This window comes from Arachis stenosperma, chromosome 1, assembly GCF_014773155.1.
Source record: "Arachis stenosperma cultivar V10309 chromosome 1, arast.V10309.gnm1.PFL2, whole genome shotgun sequence".
In the NCBI taxonomy this organism is placed as follows: Eukaryota; Viridiplantae; Streptophyta; class Magnoliopsida; order Fabales; family Fabaceae; genus Arachis; species Arachis stenosperma.
The window spans coordinates 127,686,553-127,711,622 of NC_080377.1; the positions used below are offsets into that span (position 1 = coordinate 127,686,553).

Genomic DNA, 25,070 nt, shown 5'->3' on the forward strand with positions numbered 1-25,070 from the left:
AAAGAATCTTTACAATGTGTACAATGGACTGGTTATTTAGCCCAATAGAAATAAATAGTGAAAACCACTCTACAGATTACCCTAAATTCAAAAATCTCTTATTTAGTCATTTCACAAAAATAACCATCGAAACCCTAATTACACCTTTTCACCCCCAAATTCTTCTTCCTCCTAATGGCACACACCCCCGATCTTCTTCACTGGCCATCCAACCGTCAGCGGCGTCCAGCTTCGACCCCCGTCAACTCGCCTCTCTTGCGTGCATGTGTCTCCGTTGCCGACAACCTAGCTCAGACGGCCGCCTACTTCCCATTGCAAGTCTCCCTGTCATCCGCCGGCAGCCCAGGTCGAGGCCGCCCATCGTCGTTCTGGTTGCGCATCCCTGGTACGTGGCTCGCCACTCTCTCCCACGCCAGTACCCAGCCTGGTGGTCGCGTACTGCCTCTACTGCCAGATCTTCCCAATCCATCGCACTTGTGACAAAAAACAACCATCTACGTAAGTAATAATAATAACCACCTGTCAAATACTTTATGACACAATGGAGAATGACGGAGATGGAGGCTGGTAGATTCAACACCGCAGAAGTTTTCAACGCCATAAACCAAGACCACCAGTGAACAACATCGATGGGAGACATAGAGCAAATGTGTGGAAAGAGATGGAGAGGTCCACGCACTCAGCCTTTGTTGACAACTTACCTGATTATGTTAGTAAAAGGGTGCTTTACCGTGGCTTTGGATGGGTAGGCGGGATCAAAGATGTGTACATCTCAAGGAAAAAGAGGAAAGGTTACACAGGAGTGTTTGCTTTTGTTAGGTTGGACTCACGTGGAGGAGCTCAAAGGGATTTAGAGTGCATGAATGGTATATCAATCAGGGGGAGGAGGATTATGGTGTCGACTGCAAGGTTCATGCGAGACAGTAAGAATAATCAAGTATAATATTTCGAGCGACAGAAGGAGCAATGGCGATAAAAAAGACAGAGCAGCCACTTGGGCCCAAGTTGTGGCAAGAGCTGATATAGATAGCAACAATGCAGATTCAGACAGGGAGGGGGCAAAGTTTGGCGAGAGTTGCAGGAAGGACAGAAAGGTAGTGAAATGGGTGGTTTCTGAATTGCAAACTGATATATTGCGTAGAAGTATAGTGGCATCCAAAATTGAACCCATCAAACTTAACTTGTTGATGAACAAGCTAAGGAAGGAGTGGAGGGGGCCAGGGAGGATAGAATGTAGATACTTAGGGCCATGCAAGTGTTTGATTACTCTTGAAAATATAGAGTATAGAGATAAAGCCCTTGATAATACATTACTTAATGAATTCTTTGATAATCTTAATCCTTAAGGTGATTTTACGTGGAACTCATCTAGAAGGATTTAGGTGGAGCTTATGGGTCTTCCATTGCACTTGTGATCTAAGAAAACATTCTGGAATTTTGGGAGATTATGGGACGACTATGTTATGATGGATGACTTAACAGAAAGCAATAGCTCTTATTGTGCAATAAGAATTCTAATAGACTCATACCAATAGGAACCAATCCAAGAGTGGGTCATGGTGAAGGATGGAGATATGGATTTTGAAGTGTTTGTCAAGGAGTTTAGGTGAGAAATCTATAGTGTGCAGGTCCATCTATAGTGTGCAGGTCTAGTCGGGTAGCACAATTTGCGATGGAGAATTTGGAGTTGAGTGTAGCCCTGGTACTAGCAAAATCTTGGGGAGCAAAGAAGTCACAAAGGTTGCATCCATGGAGTTGGCAGTCCAAGAGTCGAATCTCCTTGAGGAAGAAAGGGAGTTACATGAAGTTTGGAACCCATTAATTATTGATTTAATGCAAAGACGGCTGAATGGTGCGCATACCAATGTGGGATATAGTGTTTGGTAGGGTCATGATCATATTTTCGAAGAAAACTCTAACGGATATAGTAATAAGAGATTAAAGAATGTTAGAGAGGCTAGAGATGTTAATTCAAACTTAGAACTGATGATAGTCCAATACATGGGCCTAAGTGGGGGGAGGCCCATTGTGACTATGTTCAGGTCTTGAATCCAATGACCTTGGTTGGGAGAGACAAGAGGCTAATAGTGGAAGAATTGGTTCGGCTGGGTCATGCTCATACCTTCCTGGGTTTGGGCCTTGTAGCCCTAATAATCATGTACACCAGGAGGCCCCTACGCAAAAGTACAGTAAGGAGGTTGAGTTGTGTGACATTAGTGAAAAAGAGCGAGGGAATGAAACTCATTTTGGGTGCCATATTAGTAACTCATGAGAGGAATTTATCAACTCCTTTGAAGAGGTAGTGGCCACGAAACACGTATGCAAGGAGGCAGGGATGGTGTTTGATGGAGTGGATGATGATGTGCTACTGGCGTCTCTCATGGACAAGGGGCAACGAAAGTGCAGAAGAATGTGTGGTCTTAGAAAAAGGGGAGAAAAGGGCACAACATCTCTAGTTGCTCCAAGACGGGCTGGTTAAAGCGCACAAAGTACGGGAGTAAGTTCTTCTCTTAAATGAAGATTATTTTCTGGAAGGTTGGGAGTTGGGGGGAAAAGGAAAAGTAAGCATGGTTAGAAGGAGTTGTTCAAAGTACAAGGCTGATTTTATTGGGTTGGTGGAAACAAAGAAGGAAAATTATGATAGAAGCTTGGCTCTAAGATTATGGGGCAAAACTCCGTTATGTGGGCAGGTGTAAATGCAATGGAAAATTCTGAGGGTCTGCTTTATATTTGGAGGCCTGATTTTTTTTAGAAATATGAGGTCTTCAAAGGAGATTGGTGGCTGGCTGTTTTGGGTTTTGTTAATGAAATAAAAATGATGGGGTTGATTTGTGTGGTGTATGGAGCTCATGATAAAGCGGAGAAATTGAAGCTATGGTCTGAGTTATCCGATTTGAGAACAACGTGTCATGCTCCAATGGTGATTGGAGGAGACTTCAATGATATTTTAAAACTTGAGGATAGATTGGGTGCAAAGTGTTGTCACAGAGCGGTTGTGAGTTTAAAGCGTGGGTTGAAAATATGGAACTAGTGGTGTTAGAGCTAAGTGGAAGGAAGTATACATGGTATGGGGGTAGAAGGTGTAGCAGAATTGATAGGGTGTTCGTTGATAATGAATGGCAAGAGGTCTATAATTCTCTAACGCTGAAGGGGTTGCCTCGATCTCTATCAGATCATTGTGACCTTCTAGTTGACTCAGGGGAAGTGGATTGGGGTCGAAAGCCTTTCCGTTCTTTAGATGCTTGGTTGTCTCATGGTGGCTTCGTTTCAGTGGTTAAAGGTGAGTAGTGCAGATTGTGGATGGGTTTAATTTCAAGTTCATTAGAAGATTGTGGAAAGTAATTGGGGATGACTTTTGTAGTTCAGTGAGAAAGTTCTTTGTTAATTGTAGTCTCCCAAAAGAAGCAAACTCGACGTGGGTGACCTTGGCGCATAAAGAGGAGGAATAAATGAGTTGAAGGATTATTGACCTATAAGCATGGTGGGGTGCTTATACAAGGTGATTTCAAAAATCTTGGCTAGCCATCTTCAACCTCTGATGCCGGGGTTGGTTGGGGAGGTCCAGTCGGTGTTCGTAAGTGGAAGAAAGATTCATGATGGTGTCTTGATAGCTTGCGAAACAGTACATTGGCTAAAGAGGTCAAGAAGGGCGGGTTGGTTGATCAAATTAAATTTTCACAAGGCGTACGACATGGTTCGATGGGACTTTGTTGAGTTGGTTTTGGAGGGTATGGGCTTCGGGTGGATTTGGCGAAGGTGGATCTGGGAGTACTTGACAACAGCCTCAATGGCTATCCTCATCAACGGAACAACAACAAAGCCATTCAATCTACAAAGGAGACTCTGTCAAGGTGACCTGCTATCCCCTTTTCTCTTTGTTCTTGTTGGTGAAGTTTTGAATAAAATGCTTGAGAGATTATATGTAAAAAAGGTGTTTTGCGAATGCTTGAGGTAGGTAAGGGTAAAGTTGAATTGTCGCATCTACAATTTGCAGATGATACAATTCTCTTTTGCCCTTGCGATTTAGAGACTATTTCAAATTTTAGGAAGGTTCTACTTGGTTTTGAGCTGCTGTCCGGCCTAAGAATTAATTATAATAAAACTGTCTTGATTGGATTAAATGTGGTAGATAGGGAGACATAAAGAGCCTGTGAGGTGTTGGGGTGTAAGGAAGGATTTTTACCGATTAAGTACTTAGGTGTACCTTTGAGAGCTAATCGTAAGCAGATTCATACGTGGGATCCAGTTATTAGGAAAGTCGAAGAGTGGTTGAAGGGGTGGAAGGGTAAATATTTATCTAAAGTTAGAAAGCTTGTCTTGATTAAGTTGGTTCTAAATAATTTACCAATGTACTACCTAAGTATTTTTAAGATGTCAAGCTCGATTGCAAAGAAGATTGTTTCTCTTAAAACTCTTTTTTTTTTGGGAAATGGCGAGGGTGGGATTGGTTTAGCCATGGTTAGTTGGGGGTAGTTCAACGTCCGAAATGCCAAGAAGGTTTGGGGGTAGGGGATGTGGTGCTTAAGAACATAGCGTTATTATTTAAATGGTGGTGGAGGTTTGATAAGGAAGGTTGCCCTTTATGAAAAAGAGTTGTGAGTTCTTGCAACAACCTTAGCCTTGATCAAAGGATTATAGATCAGAATAAGAGGGACTATGGAGGTGTTTGGGGGTCAATTGGTAGTTTACAGCAATTTAATCCTAGATTCACAAACATTTTTTAGGAAAGAATGCAATTGGTGATTGGGAATGGCACAAAAATCTAGTTTTTCCGAAGCTATATAGTATCTCAAGTAATTGAGAGTCTTGCATTTGTGATTGTGGTTTTTGGGATGGCTACAATTGGGTGTAGAGTTTATCTTAGAGAAGGTTGTTGCGTGATTGAGATGAGCAAAAATTGAACAACATAATGCAAATCCTATCAAAGGTTACCATAGTAGATGAAGTGGATAGATTGATATAGAAATTCGACAAAAATGAGGATTATTCTGTTAAATCTTTTCTTAATGTTATTTATAAGGACATGAATAGAGAGACGGATTCCAACATGTATAATTTTGCTAAAAAGTTGTGGGTTGGCTTTGTTCCTCCTAGAGTGGAGCTCCTCACTTGGTTTATAATTCTAGAAAGACTAAATACAAAGGACAAGTTGTGCAATTTGAAGATGCTTCGGAGTGAGGATGTGAAGTGTGTGCTTTGTGGTTCTAAATCGGAGGCTGTCCACCACATTTTCTTTGCATGTGACTGGTCTTAGAATTTGTGGGGTGTGATCCTTTAAAGGTGGGGCTTATCTTGGGTGTGGCCGAATTTATCAAAAGATTGCTTTGACTGCTTGGTGGATTTAAGGCTTGGTAATATGCAAAAGCGTGAATGGATTGTTTGCTTCTTTGCAACGGGAAGGAGTGCAACTGCAAAATTTTTTGCAAGAAGGAAAGATCCTTTGAGGCATGTGTAGCGACATTCAATTCCTGGCCAACCAATGGTGTAACTATAGGCACAGTAATTATGGTTGAAACTGCTTGTTTGAGATTTTTAGTTGTTGTAGGTTTGTTTTTTCAGAGACTCGATGTTTGTGATGTTTATTTGTCTGTTGGCAGTCCTACGCTTCTTAGTGCCTTCGAGGTTTTCGGCATTCGTGTAATAGCCTAGATATTTAGCTTATGTCTTATATTGTTTTATGTTTGGTTCTTGTTTTATTTAGTTTAAGTTTTGTTTTTTCTTGTTGTCTGTAATTTGCTCCCACTTCCCTCTCTGGGATTTAAGTGAGTTCTAAAACTATAAAAAAATCATCTGGCTACGTATAAAGATGAACATCCGACTTTTATAAACAAAAAATAATCATCCAAATTACCCACTAAAACAACCATCTGTCGCCTGTGTGTGGCGGATGAAGATGCTGGGGCGGTGAAACCCGCCAGCTGTGGGAGGGACTGCACGGCCGGCGCGTTGGGTGCTGCGCGAATAATGCAAAGTGCGCGACAGTGTTTCCCGGACGCTCGTGTTGCGTAGGGCGGCGTTAGCCGGTGCTCCGGGCGGCAGTGGCTAATATTGCTGGCGGCGCCGAACTGGTGAGAAAGAAAGAGACTGGATGAAAAAAATGTATCTGAAGAAGTCACATCACATACGGAGATGGGAGTTTGCCATATACGTAAATGCCGCTGTTGCAAATCCTTATTTTTTTTAATTGAAAATTAGAAATTATTCAAAATTAATTAACTTAATTATTGTCTGATCTTAATTCCTTTTTTACTCCTATTGTATACATTTTACACTAAAATCATTGTCTCTCTATACTTTTTCATGAGAGAATGTATTGATGAAAAATTTCTTCTCTGTTAGATTTACGGAGTTATCCATTTTGTAAATACTAAATAAAATATTTTTTATCTAGTATTTTTTTAACTTGATTAATTATCCTGTTTTTTATATGAAAAAGTTTTTCCACCACAAATTTTTTTATTAGAAGGAACTCATAAATTTAACAATTAATTGGGCTATAATAGGCGCCGAACCAGTCGAGAAATAGCAGTTATTAGGGGTGTTCATGGATCGAATCCAATCTACATAACTGTGGTGTTTATCTAAATCCGATTCGAAAATTGTGGATATAGATCCGATCCGTACACTAATTGGATCGGATTGCGAATTTTGTGTAGGTATTCGCATATCCGATTCGCATATCCGCGTATCCGCAAAAATAAAAAAATAAATAAATAAATATTCTTTTTATGTTTTATTTCAACTAATAATTATCATATATGTTGTATTATTTTAATTTATTATTTAAGAAAAATATGTTTAATATTATTTTAAGAGTAAAAATATTTAAAAATATAGAAAAAATAAATTTTATTGATATTTTTTATTAAAAATAAGCTTTTAAAAATAGTTTTGTGTTTTGCGGATATATCCGATATCCAATCCGATCCGTACATCTAAGCTTAAAAGTTGCGAGTATTGGATCTGATCTGATGATTTTAGTACGGATTGGATAAAAAAATTGGCCATATCCAATCCGATCTGCGTTCACCCAAGTTATATTATATATTTAATTTTTTGTTGAGTAATAGGATCCAGTTCTATGTTACATCTTATGAAAGCAAAATTGTAAAGAAAATGGATTCTCTTCATTTTTTTAACACTTGAGAGAATAAAATGTGATCTCTTACATTTAATTTTATAAGTATAACTAAAAATAAATAAAAAAAAAAGAGAGCAATAAAAGATAAAATTAAACACGGGACACTATCCAATTTTTTTCATTGAAAAAAATCCACTCCCAATTATAAATGCTCTTCCACACGATTGAACAAAAAATATTAATGATTCTTCCACACTCCTTAATTTTATATAAAAACGTGAGTATAATGAAATGTAGTTTGAATGTAATTTGTATATTTGATGATTAATATCAATTAAAAAGTTACACATTTAACTATTTATTATTACATCAATAAAATTATGTGTTTTAATAACTAAAAATTCTTACAAAAGTAAGTATAATCACTAAATGTAATATTATTTATACACAAATTATATTCCAAAAGGTAATAGCATACTTAATACATCTATTCTTTTTTTTTGAATAACAAAAAGTGAGATTAAATAAAATAAACAAAGTAATTCTATTGATATTTGATCCATTAGCCTAGAACCGGGTCATAACGAGAATTTCGGAACCAGAATCAGCACACAACTCTTCCGTGAATCTCTCTCCAAAACCACTCAAGCCCTGAAAAACTGGGCCACCAGCAAAGACTACATTCAAACTGTAACAAACAAAATGGATAAATGGTCTCCCCGTGACTCCATTATATACGGGTGACTCACTCAGTCACAGGTATGCGATTCATTCTAGTTCTACTATGAATTCTCTTACACTCATACTTACTTGAGTGTTGGAGTCCCTTTGTAGGTACTCAACGCCGCCTCCCCACAAGAAGACGTTCCACTCCCCTTACACCAAGGAAAGCTAGTTCAAGTATCAACAGAACGAGCTATACCTTAGATATCACTTTCGCATAGGAACATTTGGTGCCCACCGTGGGACCGACGATTTTTCTAACCCCACAGCCCTTTACTCTATATATCTTTCTGCTCTTTTCTGTGCAGGTCACAATGCATGGCGGACGAACATAGTTGCGCTCCTTCGAGCACCAATCAAGCTGAAATCCTGGCAATCAATGAGGCCCTCAGGGCCGAAAACCAGAGAATGGCCAAATTCCTACGTCAAATGGAGTACGACCGTAGCAAAGGAGGAGAACACAAGAATGCTGAAAACAAAGACAACAATGACGAACACACCTCAGAAACTAAACACACCATCCCCAAAGCCACAAAAACAACCACCAAAAGAACCAACCCCTTTACAAAGGAGGTTATGAGCTTCGACATGCCCAAAACTTTTACCCTGCCATCCACTCTAGAACCCTACCAAGGAATAGGAGACCCAAACGTCCATGTCACTAAATTTCATGCCATGATGTTTATGAACAAAGAATCTGACCCGATTTTATGTCGCACCTTCCAAACTTTCCTAGATGGAGCTGCCTTAATCAGGTTTTCCAACCTTCCTGAAGGATCAATCTCAAACTTCGATGAACTGGCCGACTAGTTTGTCAATCATTTCACCGCATCCAAAATATATGTCCACAACTCTAATTACCTGAGCACCATCAAGCAAGGGCCAAACGAAAGCCTGAAAGACTACATGACCAGGTTCGCAGAAGTGACCAAAGAGATACCTAACCAAAATCCTGAAGTCCACCTCCACGCCCTAAAAAGCAGCCTTCGCCAAGGAAAATTCCAAGAGTCCATCATCATAGTAAAGCCAAAGACCCTGGCCGAGTTCTGAGAAAAACCAACAACCCAGATCGAGATTGAAGAATTTCGAGCACTACGACGAGTGAAAAAACCTACCTCAAACAAAGAGAAGGAAAAACGAAACAGCCGATCAAGCAGCAGAACGGACCAGAGATCGTTCAGACTAACACCAAAATTCGATAGTTACACCCCCCTTAACACAAAGAGGGAAGATATCATAAAGGACATCCTGCATTCAAAACTTATCAAACCCTCGACCAGGGCCGGTACATATCAAGACCAACGATATGTAGACAAATCAAAATACTGCGCTTTTCACCAGAAATATGGCCACACGAGAGATGACTGCGTAATAGCAAGAGATGTTCTTAAAAAACTGACCTGCCAAGGACTATTGGACAAGTATATAGACAGCCGCGGACAAAAGCGGAACACAAAAGACCTCGGACAGGAATCTAAAGTGACTAACAACTCCCGAGACAAAGGGAAAAAGGTAGACAGTGATGTCAACCCACCACGTAGAATAATAAATTGCATTTCTGGTGGTTTTGCAGGTGGCAGATGTACAAACTCGGCAAGGAAAATGTCGTACCGAGCTATGATGACAATGACAGAATCAACTCCATCCCAACCTATCAACAGGGACAAGCCAGAGATTTCATTCGTCCCTAAAGACTATAAGGCAACTGATCGAAACCTGGACGACCCTGTCGTCATCACAGCATAGGTCGGAGAGCCACTGGTAGAAAAGATCCTGATGGATCCAGGAACCAGCGCAGACGTGTTGTTCTATTCAACATTCCAAAAGATGAAATTGAGTGACAAGAACATCCAACCCTCATCCGGAGAACTGGTAGGTTTCTTAGTTGAGCGCGTCTCCATCCAAGGTTACATTTGGTTACAAACCACTTTTGGAGAATATCCTGACAGTAAAACAATAGACATACAATACCTTGTTGTGGATTACAAAAGCCCTTATAATATCATTTTGGGCAGACCTTCATTGAATGCATTCAATGCTATTGTTTCTACTATGCATTTGTGTGTTAAGTTTCTTTCGCAGGCTAACAAGGTTATAACTATCCATAGAGACAAAAAAAAAAGCCAGCCAGTGTTATAACGCCGGCCTGAAGAACGAACAACCAAAACAACCCGAGCAACAGTAAGTCCAGGCAGTATACAATTCGGAACAACTACCCCCCTGGCCGAGCTGGATCCAAGAACCAACCATCAATAACGGCCGATGCCAACCGACGACCTTACTAAAATTCAGTTAACAAGCGAAGAAACCGAGTATACATACATCGGCAACACGCTAAAAAATGAAGAACAAGATCAATTAGCCGAGCTACTAAGACAAAACTCTGACCTATTTGCATGGACCCCAGCAGACATGCCAAGGATAGACCTCAACATCATTTGCCACAAGCTAGCTATCAACCCGTCAGTCCAACCCATAGCTCAGAAGAAAAGACTCTTCGGCACAAACAAAAGAGAAGCCTCCCTCAAGGAAACCCAAAAACTGCTCAGCGCCGGCTTCATCAAAGAGCTCAGATACTCCACTTGGTTAGCCAACGTGGTAATGGTAAAAAAGAACAATGGTAAGTGGAAGATATGTGTGGACTATATAGACCTTAACAAGGCCTGCCCAAAGGTCGTATACCCCCTTCCGTGCATTGATAAACTTGTTGATAATTCATCTGGTTTGAGTTTTATGGATGCCTATTCTAGCTATAACCAAATACTAATGCATGTGGCTGACCAAGATAAAACTGCCTTTATCACTAAGAATGGTAATTTTTGCTATAAGGTTATGCCATTTGGACTCAAAAATGCAGGTGCTACTTATTAAAGACTCATGGACAAAATTTTCACAAACCAAATCGGTCGAAACATCAAAGTCTATGTTGACGACATGGTAGCAAAATCCACACATACAGCAGAACACAGCAATAACTTGAAAGAAATATTCCAGCAACTCCGAAGATATAACATGAAGCTTAATAAAAAATGTGCTTTCGGAGTTCAAAGCGAAAAATTCCTCAGATTCATGCTCACTTGCCGAGGTATAGAAGCCAACCCTGAAAAATGTCAGGCAATCCTCAACATGAGAAGCCCAAAGACAATTAAAGAAGTTCAACAACTGACCAGCCGACTTGCCGCGTTGACCAGGTTCCTGCCTTGTATAGCCTACCGATCACATCACTTTTCAAAAGTCTCAAGAAACAAGAACAGGTCCATTGGACCGACGAATGCAAAATAGCTTTTACCGAGCTTAAAGCCATATTATCAACGCCCCCAATCCTCCAAACTCCAAAGGCTGGTAAACCACTTTATCTTTATTTATCTATTACTAATTGCGTTATAAGCTTTGTCTTGGTAACAGAAACACAAAGGCAACAACACCCGGTATACTTCATCAGCAAATCCCTTCAGAACACCAAAGCCCGATACCCAAAGCTAGAAAAGCTGGCTCTGGCTCTTGTAACAACAGCCAGATGACTGAGGCCATACTTCCAAAGCCACACCATAGTGGTCAGAACCGAACAACCCTTAAGACAAATACTGATGAAGCCTAAACTAGCAGGAATATTAATCAAATGGTCGATCAAATTGTCAAAATACGACATTCAATACCAGTCCCGAGGGACCATTAAATCACAAGCACTGGCCGACTTTCTTGCAGAACTCACCCTAGAAGAAGAAATCCTAAAGACAACACATGGACACTATACGTCGATGGAGCCTCAAACAGTAAGCGCTCGAGAGCAGGAATACTACTTGAAGACGAACAAGGAATAGCATTTGAACAATCCCTGCAATTTACTTTCCATGCAAGCAACAACCAAGCAGAATATGAAGCTTTAATAGCAAGACTACGACTGGCCCATACCATGGGCATAAAACAGTTAAACGTCAAATGCGACTCCCTCCTTGTGGTGCAATAACTAACAGGTAACTTCCAGGTAAAAAATCTATTGTTAGAAAAATACAACACCATTGTCAATAACCTCATCAGTAATTTTCAAAAAATCAATATATCCCATATACCTCATGAACAAAATGATAGAGCAGATATTCTTTCAAAATTAGCAACAACAAGAAATCAAACTACAACACCAGTATTATCTCAACTAACACTCGAAGAGCCTAGTGTTATGCTAACAACAATTTCAAGTATCTCGTAGGAAGATGACTGGAGATCACCCTTCATAACCTACTTACAAACAGGTAACATACCTAATAATGTTCAAAATAAAAGAAAGTTCAAAAGAAGAGCAAGTTTCTACACAATACTAGGAACCGAACTATACAAAAGAGGATTTACAAGACCTCTCCTCAAGTGTTTAAACACGGCAGAAGCCAACCTAGCGATAGATGAGGTTCATGAAGGCGTCTGTGGCACACACATAGGTGGCCGAAGTCTAGCTACCAAAATCCTCCGAGCAGGTTATTACTGGCCGACGTTACAACAAGACTGTATGAATAAAGTTAAACATTGCGATCATTGCCAACGTCATGCACCAATCATCCACAACCCAGCCGAACAGTTACATGCATACGAGATTTGCTGGCCGTTCAACAAATGAGGGCTAGATATCCTCGGACCTTTCCCACTCGCTCCAGGCCAGGTTAAATTTTTAATTGTCGCCATTAATTACTTTACAAAATGGATAGAGGCATCACCAATGGAAAAAATCACTTCCAAAAAAATGATTTCTTTTGTGTGAAAAAACATACTATGCCGATTCGGTATTCCTCAATTCATTATTACTGATAATGGTAGACAATTTACAGACCAAAAGTTCGCAAGTTTCTTACAAAATTTCAAAATAATTCAACAATTCTCTTCTGTCAGACATCCACAAACTAACGGTTTAGCCGAAACTGCAAATAAGATCATTTTGCAGGGTCTTAAAAAGAAGCTCGAGGACTCAAAAGGAGAATAGGCCGAGTTTATCCCTGAAGTACTATGGAGTTATAACACAACTGAGCAATCTTTAACAAAGAAAACCCCTTTAGGCTGGTCTATGGATGCAATGATACCCATTGAGGTATCCCTACAAAACACTAGAACCACAAATGTTAGCGAAAGCGACAACATCTAAACCAGAAGAGCCGAGCTCGACCTCGTAGAGGAAAACCGAGACAAATCAGCGCTGCAACAACTAGCGGCCAAACGAGCTATAGCTCGGAAATACAATAAGAAACTCAAACCGAGGACCTTCTCGAAAGGAGACCTAGTCCTCAGGAAGGTTGAAGACATACGAAAGCCACAAGGACATGGCAAACTAAGTGCCAACTGGGAAGGCCCATTTCGAATCCAACAAGTCATCGACAAAAGAGCATACAAAATACAAAAGCTCGATGGAACTACCCTACCAAATACTTGGAATACATCATCTCTAAAAATGTATTTTAGCTAGTCTATAAGTCGGACATGGTGATGCATTCTTTTTCCTATTACCAGATTTTATTCATAAGGAGGGTTTTGCTAGAGAGGTTTTAATGAGGCACACCACCCCGCATTTTTCCAATTCATCATACTACAATCTAAACACTAACAACTATCTATATCCTATCTCATATTCTACCCGCTTGACTATTTCAAACAAACAATACTAAAGATCTGACACATTTAAACATATCTTTCAAAAAAAAAAACAAATCGAACATGACATATGAACATGAAACCAAATTCTAACATTACCAAACTTCTTTAGCTAAATGCCAGCAGTTCAAAATAAACAAAGCCAAAGCGGCTACAAGTCTAAATAGTTCCAAATGCACATATACAAACAAATAATTATAAAATTAAACATTAAGGTTTTCACCCTCACCCTCAACAGCATCATCATCCTCCACCAACTCATCACCAATGACTACCTTGCACGGATCCATGGCAGACAAATCAGCAGCAGGCACAAGAAGTTTCGCTTGCTCAACCGCCCTTTCAAATCCCGCGGCAAACATCTCTAGACCATGATCCTCCTTTTCAGTCTCAAGCTGTTTTTTCTCAACACCAAGAACTATTAAACGAGCTTCCAGAGCAGGCTTATCCTCGCCCAGTTTTTTCCCAGCACCCTCAGCGCGGCTGTCAGCTTATCTTGCAAAGAGTCAACCAAATCCAGAGCAGTACGGAGCTTGTTCCCTTTCTCCAAATTATCTTGCATAAGCTAATCAACCGTGGCCCTATCAAATGAATCCCTAACATGCTTCAACTCTTGAGTCCGACCAATAGACTTCAGCTGAGCCCCTATCACCTGGAATAAACCGGCAGAACAAGTAAAGATATACACAACAAAACACTAATAGGAAAAAGCCATGCAAAGATTTTATACCTGCAGATACTGGCAAACCCCAATATCACCAACCTCTTGAACGAGTTTGACACCGGCAGGATTCTGACAATGCTCATCCGCCACCATACCCAGCGGAAAGTGTTCACTCCAAAGCCAGGTCAGGTCCTCATCCCCATGATAACCATGAAGCACCCTCTGATTCTCAATAAATTGCTTGACGACATCCAAATCAACTTCTTTCCCGCCTAGCTTATCCTCGGCCACATCCACAGGCCTATCCTTTTTAACATCACCCCTTTTTCGTTTAAAACTTACCTTTTTAGGAGACGGTTGATTAACTTCGGCACCTTTCTCCGCCATAATATGACTGGTGGAATCCTGCTTCTCAACGTTCTTCGTTCGAAAATAAGCTCGCAAGCTGCTTGAAGTCACTTTCGGAGCCTTTTCCACTATAAGCAAACAGGAAACAAATAAAAAACCATCACCAACCACACAAAAACAAATTACACAAAACGATTACCTATATATCCAGCCGTGGCATCTTTATCCATTTCCAACTCAAGAAGTTCAACAACCGACAACAAGCCCGAAAATGAAACATGATTAACCAAAAACTCCACAATCATCTCATTCCTATATTCCATACCATCCATACCTAATATCTGCCTAGGTCTCGAAACCTAGAATAAAGGAAACCTCTCCAATAAGCACTCATCTACAGACCACGGAAATTCACCCTCAGCAACACCAATCTTAAAAAACATAGATTTGAACCCTTTATACGAAGACCTATATAGGCTGAAAATGGCACGACTCGGAACACTGGCAAGGTTCAACCAACAACCCCGCCTAACCCCTTTACACTGAAACAGAGCAAAGAAGACTTCCAAAGATGGCTCAATTTCTAAATACCCCATCAGAATATGAAAAGCTTTAACAAACGCCTATGAATTAGGGTGTAGCTGTGACAGTGCACACTTAAGCTGCATGAGTACGCCACACTCAAACTCAGAGAAGGAAAATTTAACACCCAGATCCACGAAAACACAATTGTACATGAAGAAAAATTCAAACCCCTCCCCACAATGAAAGATGCAATCATCAGCACTACATGGCACGAATCTAAGCTTAATATCACTACCTTCTCTAACCCACGAAGACACTAACCCTAACTGCGACACACTTTGCTCATCGTCAAACACAGAAGCATACCCCTTCACCGAATCTGCCACCCAAGCAAAAGGATTCACAAGATCCTAAATTCAGACATCCTCCACGAGTTTAACTTTTGTCTTACCACTCACAACTGTCCCTATCTCAACCTTTTTTCCTTTATCCATTCTGAAAACAAACATACATAGAGAAAACAAAAAGGAAAAGGGGAAAAGAATAACTAACCTTTTTTACTCATTTTCCGGAAACACAGGCAAAAAAAGAAAAACAAGTCCCAAAACCAGATAATCAAACAGTCCAAAGAAAACCACCCACCAGCCCACTACCCCATACCTTCTGCAAACGATACGCCTTCAAGAACAATCCCTAGCCATCGATCACAAAACCAAAAAAGCAAATCAGCGGCTAAATATCACTGCCGTTTCAATCCCCAACACGCATTAAAAGCAAATGTCTTTTCCAACATTTCTCTTTTCTCCCTAAAGAGGCGCACGAAAGTTATTACCGCGAAAATTCAAAAGAATGACCTCCTCCTATTTTTTCAAAGCCGACAATAAACAAGTTAACCTTGGGGGCTCCAAACTATAACTCGGCACACTAAAATTAACACACTCCAAAATCGCCAACAAACAAAAGCAAACCGCTTCAGATCCTGGCCCCGAGTTATAATGCCTAAAAAAGATTAACCTGTTTATATCTCGACTCTCGAAACAGGTCAACTTTGGGGGCTATGATCCATTAGCCTAAAACCGAGTCATAACGAGAATCTCGAAACCAGGATCAGCACACAATTCCTCCGCGAATCTCTCCCCAAAACCACACAAGCCCCGAAATATCGGGCCACCAGCAAAGACTGCATTCAAATCGTAACAAACAAAATGGATAAACGGTCTCCCCGTGACTCCATTATATACGGGTGACTCATTCAGTCACAGATATGCGATTTATTCTAATTCTACTCTGAATTCTCTTACACTCATACTTACTTGAGCGTTGGAGTCCCTTTGCAGGTACCCAACGCCGCCTCCTCACAAGAAGACAACGCTCCACTCCCCTTACACCAAGAAAAGCTAGTTCAAGTATCAACAGAACGAGCTATATCTCGGAAATCACTTTCGCACAGGAACAAATATAATCGTATAAATGGAAATAAAAATTAAATATATTTTTTAAGTTTTTATTTAAAAAAATCTATTTTCGTTTCTTAATTAATATTCAATATTATTAAATATTAACACACTCTTTAACCAAATATTGTGAAATTAATGTTTTGAAGTTTTTTTCTTTTAAAAAAAATTAAGAGAATTTATTAGGCAAGCCATGAAATTTTGAAAATCAAGGGCAAAGTGGGGGATGAAAGTTGAATTTGATTTGATTTTTCGTGCAACGCTCGCAAAACGCAAACTTAAAAACGAAGGCTTTTGCTTTTGCTGTGTTTGTGAGAGGCATCCATGGAGGTAGAGGATGATGACTGGGACTTGACCGCAGAAGAACTCGATTCTCTTGAACGCGACGCTTTCCAGAAAATTGCTCAACTTCGCGACTCTTCTACCCCTCCTTCTTCTCAACAATTCAATCTGCACCAACACCAACAACACCATTTTCCAAAACCACCTTCTGCCAACCATTCCCAACCCTTCCCACCAAACCCCATTTCGGATTCCCGTCCTCAAAGGGTAAAGTTATAATCTTTTCTTCATTTCATGTTGTTTCCCATTTTGTATTCTTCATGGGGTTTTTCTGGCTTTGTCTTGTTGGGTTAAATTTGTCTTTTGGTGTGTGGGTCATTTTGTGTATGTCCCTTTTTAAAGTTAAAAACAAAATAATGCAGAAGAATCAAAAGATGTTTGCTACTATAGTCTTTAGTATTCTTCCCTGTACTCTGTGGTTCAGTTTTTGGAAGAGAACTACCCATAGTGTGTTTGTATTGCAATCCAGGTGGACGCTTTGCCTCAAGGAGGTAGAGCATTACGCCCCTCATTGAAACCAGGGACAAAAAAGGGTAACCTTCTTTCCTTCAAAACCTTAACATTTGTTTCACTTTCATTGTTCATGGCTGTATTCCTAGTCTCTATTTGATGTATTTCTTCTGGATTTTGGAATATCATTTGCTGATATATTGGCATTTGCTTTGGAAATTGGGTTTATGTGTAACCAGATGAACCTTCTAAAGAACTGCCGAAGTTTTCCGTCAAATTTTTTCTTCATTCCAGTGGGCATGTTGCAGCGAAATTCCAATATGACCAGGTTTCACATGCTAACTTCATCAAGTATTGAATTTTGTATTTCTATTCGAAAAAAAATTTGAATATTCCATAATTAGGGGCTATGTCTTTGACCTTGACAAGTGCCTGCATGGGAATTTCAGGCTCATGCTTTATAGGCTTTGTTTCATGGCAGGTAATAATTTCTGCTTTTCGAAGAATCCCTAGAGCTTCTTGGAATGCAAAAGAAAGGTATCTACCCCCCCGCGCCCTCCTCTCTTTCCTTCTTCCAGCTATAAGTGCATGTGTTCTTCCTAGCATGAGGACTTTGGTTCTGTTGATTGGCTGTTTCGAGGGCTTAGTTGTTTGAAAAATTTTTGAGTCTGCAGGTTATGGATGTTCCCACTTTCTTCCTTGTCAGAAGCAGAGAAGGTTCTAGGAGAAATATCTAATTATAAAGTTCAGGTAATAATTATTCGATTTTCATTTTCTTTATAATAGGGAAAGTGGGAAACTGATGTTATCATTTGCTAATCTTAATTACAATTGAGCTCGGTTTATATGATTTTTTGGGGAAAGCTGGTCAAGTGTTTGGGATTTCACATAGTAGCTTTTATAGCAAAGTATTTTTTTTTCCCCGGAAGTACATATTTTTCCGTAATGGTCCTTGTGCCGTTGTCTCTTTGACATTTTTCAACACTGATGTCTTGGCTATTTAAGTATAAGCTACCTAACAGTGTTGATGTTTATGGAGATTTTATCTTTTTTTCTCATTAATGTTTCTTGTTGTGTCTCTACGTAGTTTCTTTTTATTGTAAAACCCTTTTACACTCTGTGCACCCATTTATGTGTTATACTTCTAATGGCAAGATAGATTATCAAAATAGTGTTTGTCTGGGATAACAAATTCATTATCAATAACACTATTATGTGTTTAGTAATAGGATAAGAACTATGCTATCCTTAATTGATGATGTATGCCAAAGGTTTTATCCTAAGCTGAGGTTTTTATTCTGAGTTTGATATTTGATTTAATTTCCTTCCTACATTTGTTTGAATAATTTTACAGGTGGAGAATTTAGATCTTTTAGTGCACCGTGCCATTGTTTCTGCATCCGCTGTTCCAGATCTTCGAGGTATAGGCTAAATGAAGGTTTTGACTAAGATTTTTTGTTCTCTCCTTTCTTGATCTTCCAAGGCTTTAGGTTCATTTCCCCCCTCTATGATTATTATTATTTGGCTAAAACTTTTAATGTTTGCTATTTTTGTTGTGATTACCAAAAGATCGTTACGACAAGATCCCTAGTTACATTGAATCAAAGCTTTTACCATTTCAGAGAGAAGGTGTAAGGTATGTAGATATCCACTAACTTATTCAACAGCAGACCATTTTCTTTATATGTATTGCATATTATGATTTTTTTTTTTACTTCCTTGTAATTGGCTCTTATATTATGCCTTTTGTTTTTAGGTTTATTTTACAACATGGAGGGCGTGCTCTTTTGGCAGATGAAATGGGACTAGGAAAAACTTTGCAGGCAATTCACTGACTAGAACATTTTCATATCTTCAATCTACAGTATCTGTAGTACTGTTTTAATTCTTGATGTACATAATGTTGGTTTTAGTGAAGTCTTCTCACAGTTTCTGCTTATTAACCTGTAAACATGTCTTGTATATATATTTTCCTATGCTGTATATAGTTACAAAGATGAGTATCTTAGTATCTTATATTAAAATAAGCTTATGATAGAAATAGTACTTGGTACTACTGTAGTATCTGTGACTTAATAAAAGATATTGCATGTCAGTGAATGGTAGAATCAATATAGACGGTAGAATTACCTACTCAACGCAAAGCAATTTCTTCCTCTTTTCTGCTGGTTTTATCTTTCCCCTTCTCCTTAAGGGGAGAGAGGGAAGTGATGGATTTTTTTTTTTTTGTGGAGTGCCACATTATGTTGTGTTGCTTGTATAATTTTTCTTACCTTTTGCAGGCCATTGCTGTAGCTTCATGCATTCAGGAGTCATGGCCTGTTCTCATAATTGCACCATCATCATTGCGCCTGCAATGGGCTTCTGTAAGGATTGTATTTAGATGTTTTCCAGACCTAATAGAGATATTTGGGGAAGTTGTGCTTATCTTCTTTTTTCTTTTAGATGATTCAACAATGGCTGAATCTTCCTTCTTCAGATATACTTGTACGTAATTTGCAATCCCTTTTTGTCTATTTTTTGATGTTTATTTCCCCCTGCTTTGTACATAAATCTCAGATTATTGGATTCCTTAGGTTTACTTCTTCATACAATGTCACTTTTCTTATCCATTCTATAAACAATATTTTGCTAACTAGATATCTTTAGTAGATCGTCTTACCTCAAAGTGGTGGATCAAACAGAGGAGGCTTCAATATAGTATCCCCAAGTGCCAAAAGTAACATTCGTTTGGATGGACTCTTCAACATTATCTCATATGATTTGGTGCCAAAGCTACAGAATATGCTCACAACATTGGACTTTAAGGTTAGATCCAATTTCTTATCCAATTTTCTTACTTCCACTGCAGTTTGTCAGTTTTAATCATATGTCAGCATTTGCTTTTTTATTTTTATTATTTCAGAGAGGCAGAGCACAATGTATAGAGGAATTCATCTATATCTATATGTTATTATGGTGGAAACCCATGAAATTTGATAAAGTACTTCATATTTTACTAATAAATCTTGCCGTAACAGTGAACCCCTGTTTTTATTCAGGTTGTAATTGCAGATGAATCACACTATCTGAAGAATGCTCAGGCAAAGAGGACTACTGCAACTCTTCCTGTTATAAAGGTAACAAGTTTGTCTACAATTACATGCTTGCTTCTGGTATACTTGCTTTTAAATTATTCATTTGTCTTCCCAATGTGAGAGTCCAGTGTCCTGTGTAAAATAGTTTTGTATATTATCATTTGTGTTTGACTTTCATTGTTCATTGAGTTCCATTAGTCACCTGCTAGATGCTGAGTAATCCTTCTTTATCTAATTCTCTCATGTTTTCTTTCAATTTAAAACTAAAAATGTCAGAAAGCTCAATACGCAATATTGCTTAGTGGAACTCCTGCTTTATCTCGACCAATAGAACTGTTCAAGCAGGTAATTCCTTGTCTGATTATATGTAATACCTCATATGCGTTTGACATTGGTGGAGACATTTTGAGGATCTCTTTGTAATTGTGTGCTTGACAGCTGGAAGCTTTGTATCCTGGCGTATATAAGAATGTTCATGAATATGGTAACCGATATTGCAAGGGTGTAAGTCATCTCTTCTTTACCAATGAGATTCTCCAAAGCAGCCAGTTTTCTTTTCTCTATTGATGAATGGCTATTCCAACTTTCAATTTTTCATTTTTCTTCTAGGGAGTTTTTGGAGTTTATCAAGGGGCAAGTAATCATGAAGAATTACACAATTTGATGAAGGCAACAGTGATGATACGAAGGCTTAAAAAAGATGTTCTTTCTCAACTTCCTGTAAAGCGTAGGCAACAAGTGCGTTCATTATCTCCATTTCTTCTCTGCAATCTGTCGTGCACTCTTTTGCCATTGTTTCTTTCAATCAATGAGCATTCTGAGCAGGCTTATGAAACTTGAAACTTTTAATTTTTGGTTGATCCTCAGGTCTTCTTAGACTTAGCTGACAAGGACATGAAGCAAATTAACGCTTTATTCCGTGAGGTAATTCAACATAGTCATTTTGCATCTATGTCTTGAGACTAGAATAGCATCATGCCATTTTGGTTATTTATGTTTGAGCTAGTTATGGTGTCTTGACAATATGCTTATTTTGGGAATATAAAATCATTTTCTATTTACATTTTATAGGGTTGTTCATATTCAGACTAGTGGACTGTGGATGTCATTTATTTGAACTATGTGATTCTTGTTTAGATTGAGTATTTTTCTAAAACTTCCACTTTTGAAAATGGTTCAAAAAATTTCCCACCAATTTTTATTGGTAATGTTGTGGTAAGTTTTCTTTCCAAAATTAGGTTATTTGACTTGGAAATGTTAATATGTGCTCTCGATTTTCGGTTTGAGTTTGAGGTAATAAAATCTAACCAATATTTGTTTTTGTTTTTTTTTTTTGTGTTTTTTTTAAAACTGCAGTTGGAGGTGGTAAAAGCCAAAATTAAGTCTGCCAAATCAAAAGATGAGGCTGAATCTCTTAAGTTTACTCAAAAAAATCTGATTAACAAGGTTTGCATGGAAGAAGTTCTGAATATAATCATGACTTATACAATTTGTTTGGAAGTTTTTATTATTACCTAGAACTATGATACTATGATAGATTTATAGTTTTTACTGCAACATTTTGTCAGGCCTTGGCCTATATGTGAGTAGTTTAAATCATTTTCACTGGTACATGATCAAAACTGAATCATGATATATTCAATTCCAGATATATACTGATTCTGCAGATGCCAAGATTCCTGCTGTTCTTGAATATCTTGGAACTGTCATTGAGGTATTGCTCCCCTCCACCGCATCAAAGCAATAAAAAGTCAATACTCTAAGAATTAATGATTGCAGCTGTATGTACTATAAGAAAGTCAAGTTAGGTTCTCAGCTTCTCTAGTTTCTCACCCATCTCCTTTGATTGGTGTACTTGCATGATGCATGGTTTTCTGTCATCCAAATTTTTTAAATATGTTCAATGTTGGCTAAATTTTCATGTTGCTTTTATTGCAAACGATGCCCCTTAATGTAGGACAATGACTTGAATAAATTAAATTGGCAGAACAGTGTGGTGAAAATGTCAGCGTATGGCATTTTCATACGAATGCCACAATTATTATTGGTGTCAATGTTGGCTGGTCTGAGTACATGAATTATAAACTAGATTATATGTTAATTCTTATATTTCATCCATCCTCCAGTCATCCCAAATCATTGTGTATGCTTAATTTGAAAGTTTGATTGCCTCAATTTTTTCTCTTGCTTCCATCTTGCTTTTTCATTTGGGCTATTGGTGGTTATCTCGCGTAATATGTGATCACTGCAGGCAGGTTGCAAGTTTCTTATATTTGCACATCATCAGCCAATGATAGATGCGATACATGAGTTCCTTCTTGTAAGACCAGTTAAATTTTACTCATTTTCTTATATTGGAAATTATAAACATTTACAAAAACGGTTAAAAATTTCCAGAGGAAAAGAGTGGGTTGCATCCGGATTGATGGAGGTACACCCGCTGCATCAAGGCAACAATTGGTTACAGATTTCCAGGAAAAGGATTCTATCAAGGCAGCTGTGGTATGGTGTTTTCTGTTGTGCATTTCTTCCATGTGTTTCCATTATAAGAATTTTTTCTGTTGTATTGGTTTATATTTTTGCTTGAGATAATGATTTGATGTGACATGTTATCATGCAGTTATCCATTAAAGCTGGAGGAGTTGGATTAACTTTAACTGCTGCAAGCACAGTTATCTTTGCAGAACTATCCTGGACTCCAGGTGACCTAATTCAGGCCGAAGATCGTGCTCATAGAATTGGCCAGGTATTCTCACTCTCATGAAGTAGAAAGGAGAGAGCTGTTACTAGTTAAATGACAACATTAAGAAAACAGATAATCTCAAATGAAAAGAGTTCACATGTCTTATTTTTTTTGTAGCAAAGGCAACATGCACTGTTATGGTTCTTTGACTAGTTAGTTCTTGTTTACAGGTTTCTTCAGTAAATATATACTACTTGCTGGCAAATGATACAGTTGATGACATCATATGGTAGGTGCTGTTATTTCTGCAGTGTGTCATTGCTTGGTATAGTGTTGACTTAACATTTATTTTGCATTGATGATCTTCTAAATTTTTACATCTTAGGGATGTGGTGCAATTCAAACTGGATAATTTGGGGCAGGTACATCTCTACATCATCTTGGAACTATCATATGTAATGCTAAATGAACATAATGCTTAGTTTCATATGGTAAAATGAACTGGTGGTTCTATTCTGGTTTATATTTATATTTTGTCAAGATTTATACTCAAGTAGTATTTGAGTGGTACATTTTGATGTTTCTGAGAAACCATTCTGAATTTTAGTTATTGAAAAAATCAGATGTTAGATGGCCATGAGAATACCTTAGCTGTCTCCAATAATCAACCATTGAGTAGCCCATCAAAGCATACTACTATTGAGCATAGCCCTTCAAAGCAGAGAACTCTTGACCAGTTTGTCAGAAGATGTGATAACGTGGATAGATCAGAACATCAGCCTGACCCAAAACGGCCCCGTCAGTCATGACATGCGAGATTCGCAAAATGGATTTCCATTTTCGCAAATATGTGGCCAGTGGCAAGTGAATCAGAACTTAAATGTTGATGTCTACATGCAGAAGTTTCCCTGTAGTATTAACCACATGTGCTTACATGGGGAATTACACCTTTGATGACACAAATGCCTTTTGAAGCTGAAATTCATTGTACAACAAATAATAGATTTTGAGTAGAACTGACTACACTAAACTATGTTGCTTATGCTGGAGATAATGGTTTGGTTATGTGAAATATGTATTGGAAGAAAATGTTGGTAAAGTCACCCATCAGATTTTAGGTTTACACTTGTTCTTAACTTTTTGCTCCCCTATGTTTCGTTTTAGTTTGGAGCTCTGTACAGTGTAGTACATTATCATATATGAATGAGACTTGTAAATTTCTTTACTCCATATGCATGTATCATTATATTTTGTAGAAAGGAAAAGTATTGGTGACTAAAGATAGAATCCGCCAACTTTTAACAACTCTAATTAACAATTATTGATAAAGAGACTCTGGATATTTATTTGTAAATTTTATTTTCTGTCGTTTTTTTCTAATTAACAATTATTGATAAAGAGACTCCGGATATTTATTTGTAAATTTTATTTTCTGTCGTTTTTTTTTTTAATCGTTCTTCTATAGTGCACAAGAACTAAAAAATTATCTTCATTAGTCATTAAAAGTCAGACTTTTGTGAACCACCATTTTGATTGTATTTATATAGGTTGTATCTCAGTAAATTGAATTAGATAAATTTGATTTATATCTTAGCATCAGTATAAATTGAATCAATGCATTTCTACTTACATAAGCATATAGTAAATTGAATTAGGTAGCAAAGCCATGACAAATGGAACTAGTACCACCACGGATTAGTTCTTGATGAAAACCAAAAATATATGGATTAAGGAAGGAATACGAAAAATAAAAAATGGGAAATAAAATAAGTACAAGTGCAAGCGCAGCGTAAAAACATAAGTAGACAGATACGCAGTGCGCCATCCCCGGTGCATATTTAGAAAATTTAAGCAATTTTCATACTTTCCTCACATATTTCTCGGGGGCATGGAAACCCCTTTAAACATCATTGGTTAATGCTGGAACTTTAACTCCCAAGATCTCTTGTGGTATTCAGTATTCTACAATTTCTCGAATTGTGGGATCCGAGAGAGAGAGAGATTTATTCTACCTATTTCTGAGAAATCCTTTGTTTGTTTGGTAAGTATGAGAATTAATACTAGGCATAAATTATTTGATTCACTGGCCTAT

General features: G+C 38.3%; 1 protein-coding gene across 2 annotated transcripts; it reads left to right on the top strand.

Moving 5' to 3' along the window:
* Positions 1 to 16,642: 16,642 nt before the first annotated feature.
* On the top strand, positions 16,643 to 24,257 carry LOC130941243 (uncharacterized). 2 transcript variants are annotated; one of them, XM_057869674.1, is made up of 24 exons: positions 16,643 to 16,975; positions 17,238 to 17,301; positions 17,458 to 17,546; positions 17,700 to 17,755; positions 17,893 to 17,968; positions 18,573 to 18,639; positions 18,788 to 18,854; positions 18,975 to 19,041; positions 19,501 to 19,584; positions 19,664 to 19,705; positions 19,871 to 20,026; positions 20,260 to 20,337; positions 20,572 to 20,640; positions 20,734 to 20,799; positions 20,905 to 21,033; positions 21,163 to 21,219; positions 21,652 to 21,741; positions 21,944 to 22,009; positions 22,547 to 22,615; positions 22,693 to 22,797; positions 22,916 to 23,041; positions 23,209 to 23,267; positions 23,364 to 23,400; positions 23,602 to 24,257. In XM_057869674.1, the coding sequence occupies exons 1-24, from the start codon at positions 16,751 to 16,753 to the stop codon at positions 23,785 to 23,787; spliced, it is 2,130 nt and encodes a 709-aa protein (XP_057725657.1). In that variant the 5' UTR covers positions 16,643 to 16,750; the 3' UTR covers positions 23,788 to 24,257. The 2 variants fall into 2 exon arrangements, with proteins under 2 accessions (XP_057725657.1, XP_057725664.1); XM_057869681.1 differs by lacking the exon at positions 17,700 to 17,755 and having other exon boundaries at positions 16,808 to 16,975; positions 23,602 to 24,256.
* The last annotated feature ends 813 nt before the right edge of the window (positions 24,258 to 25,070 follow it).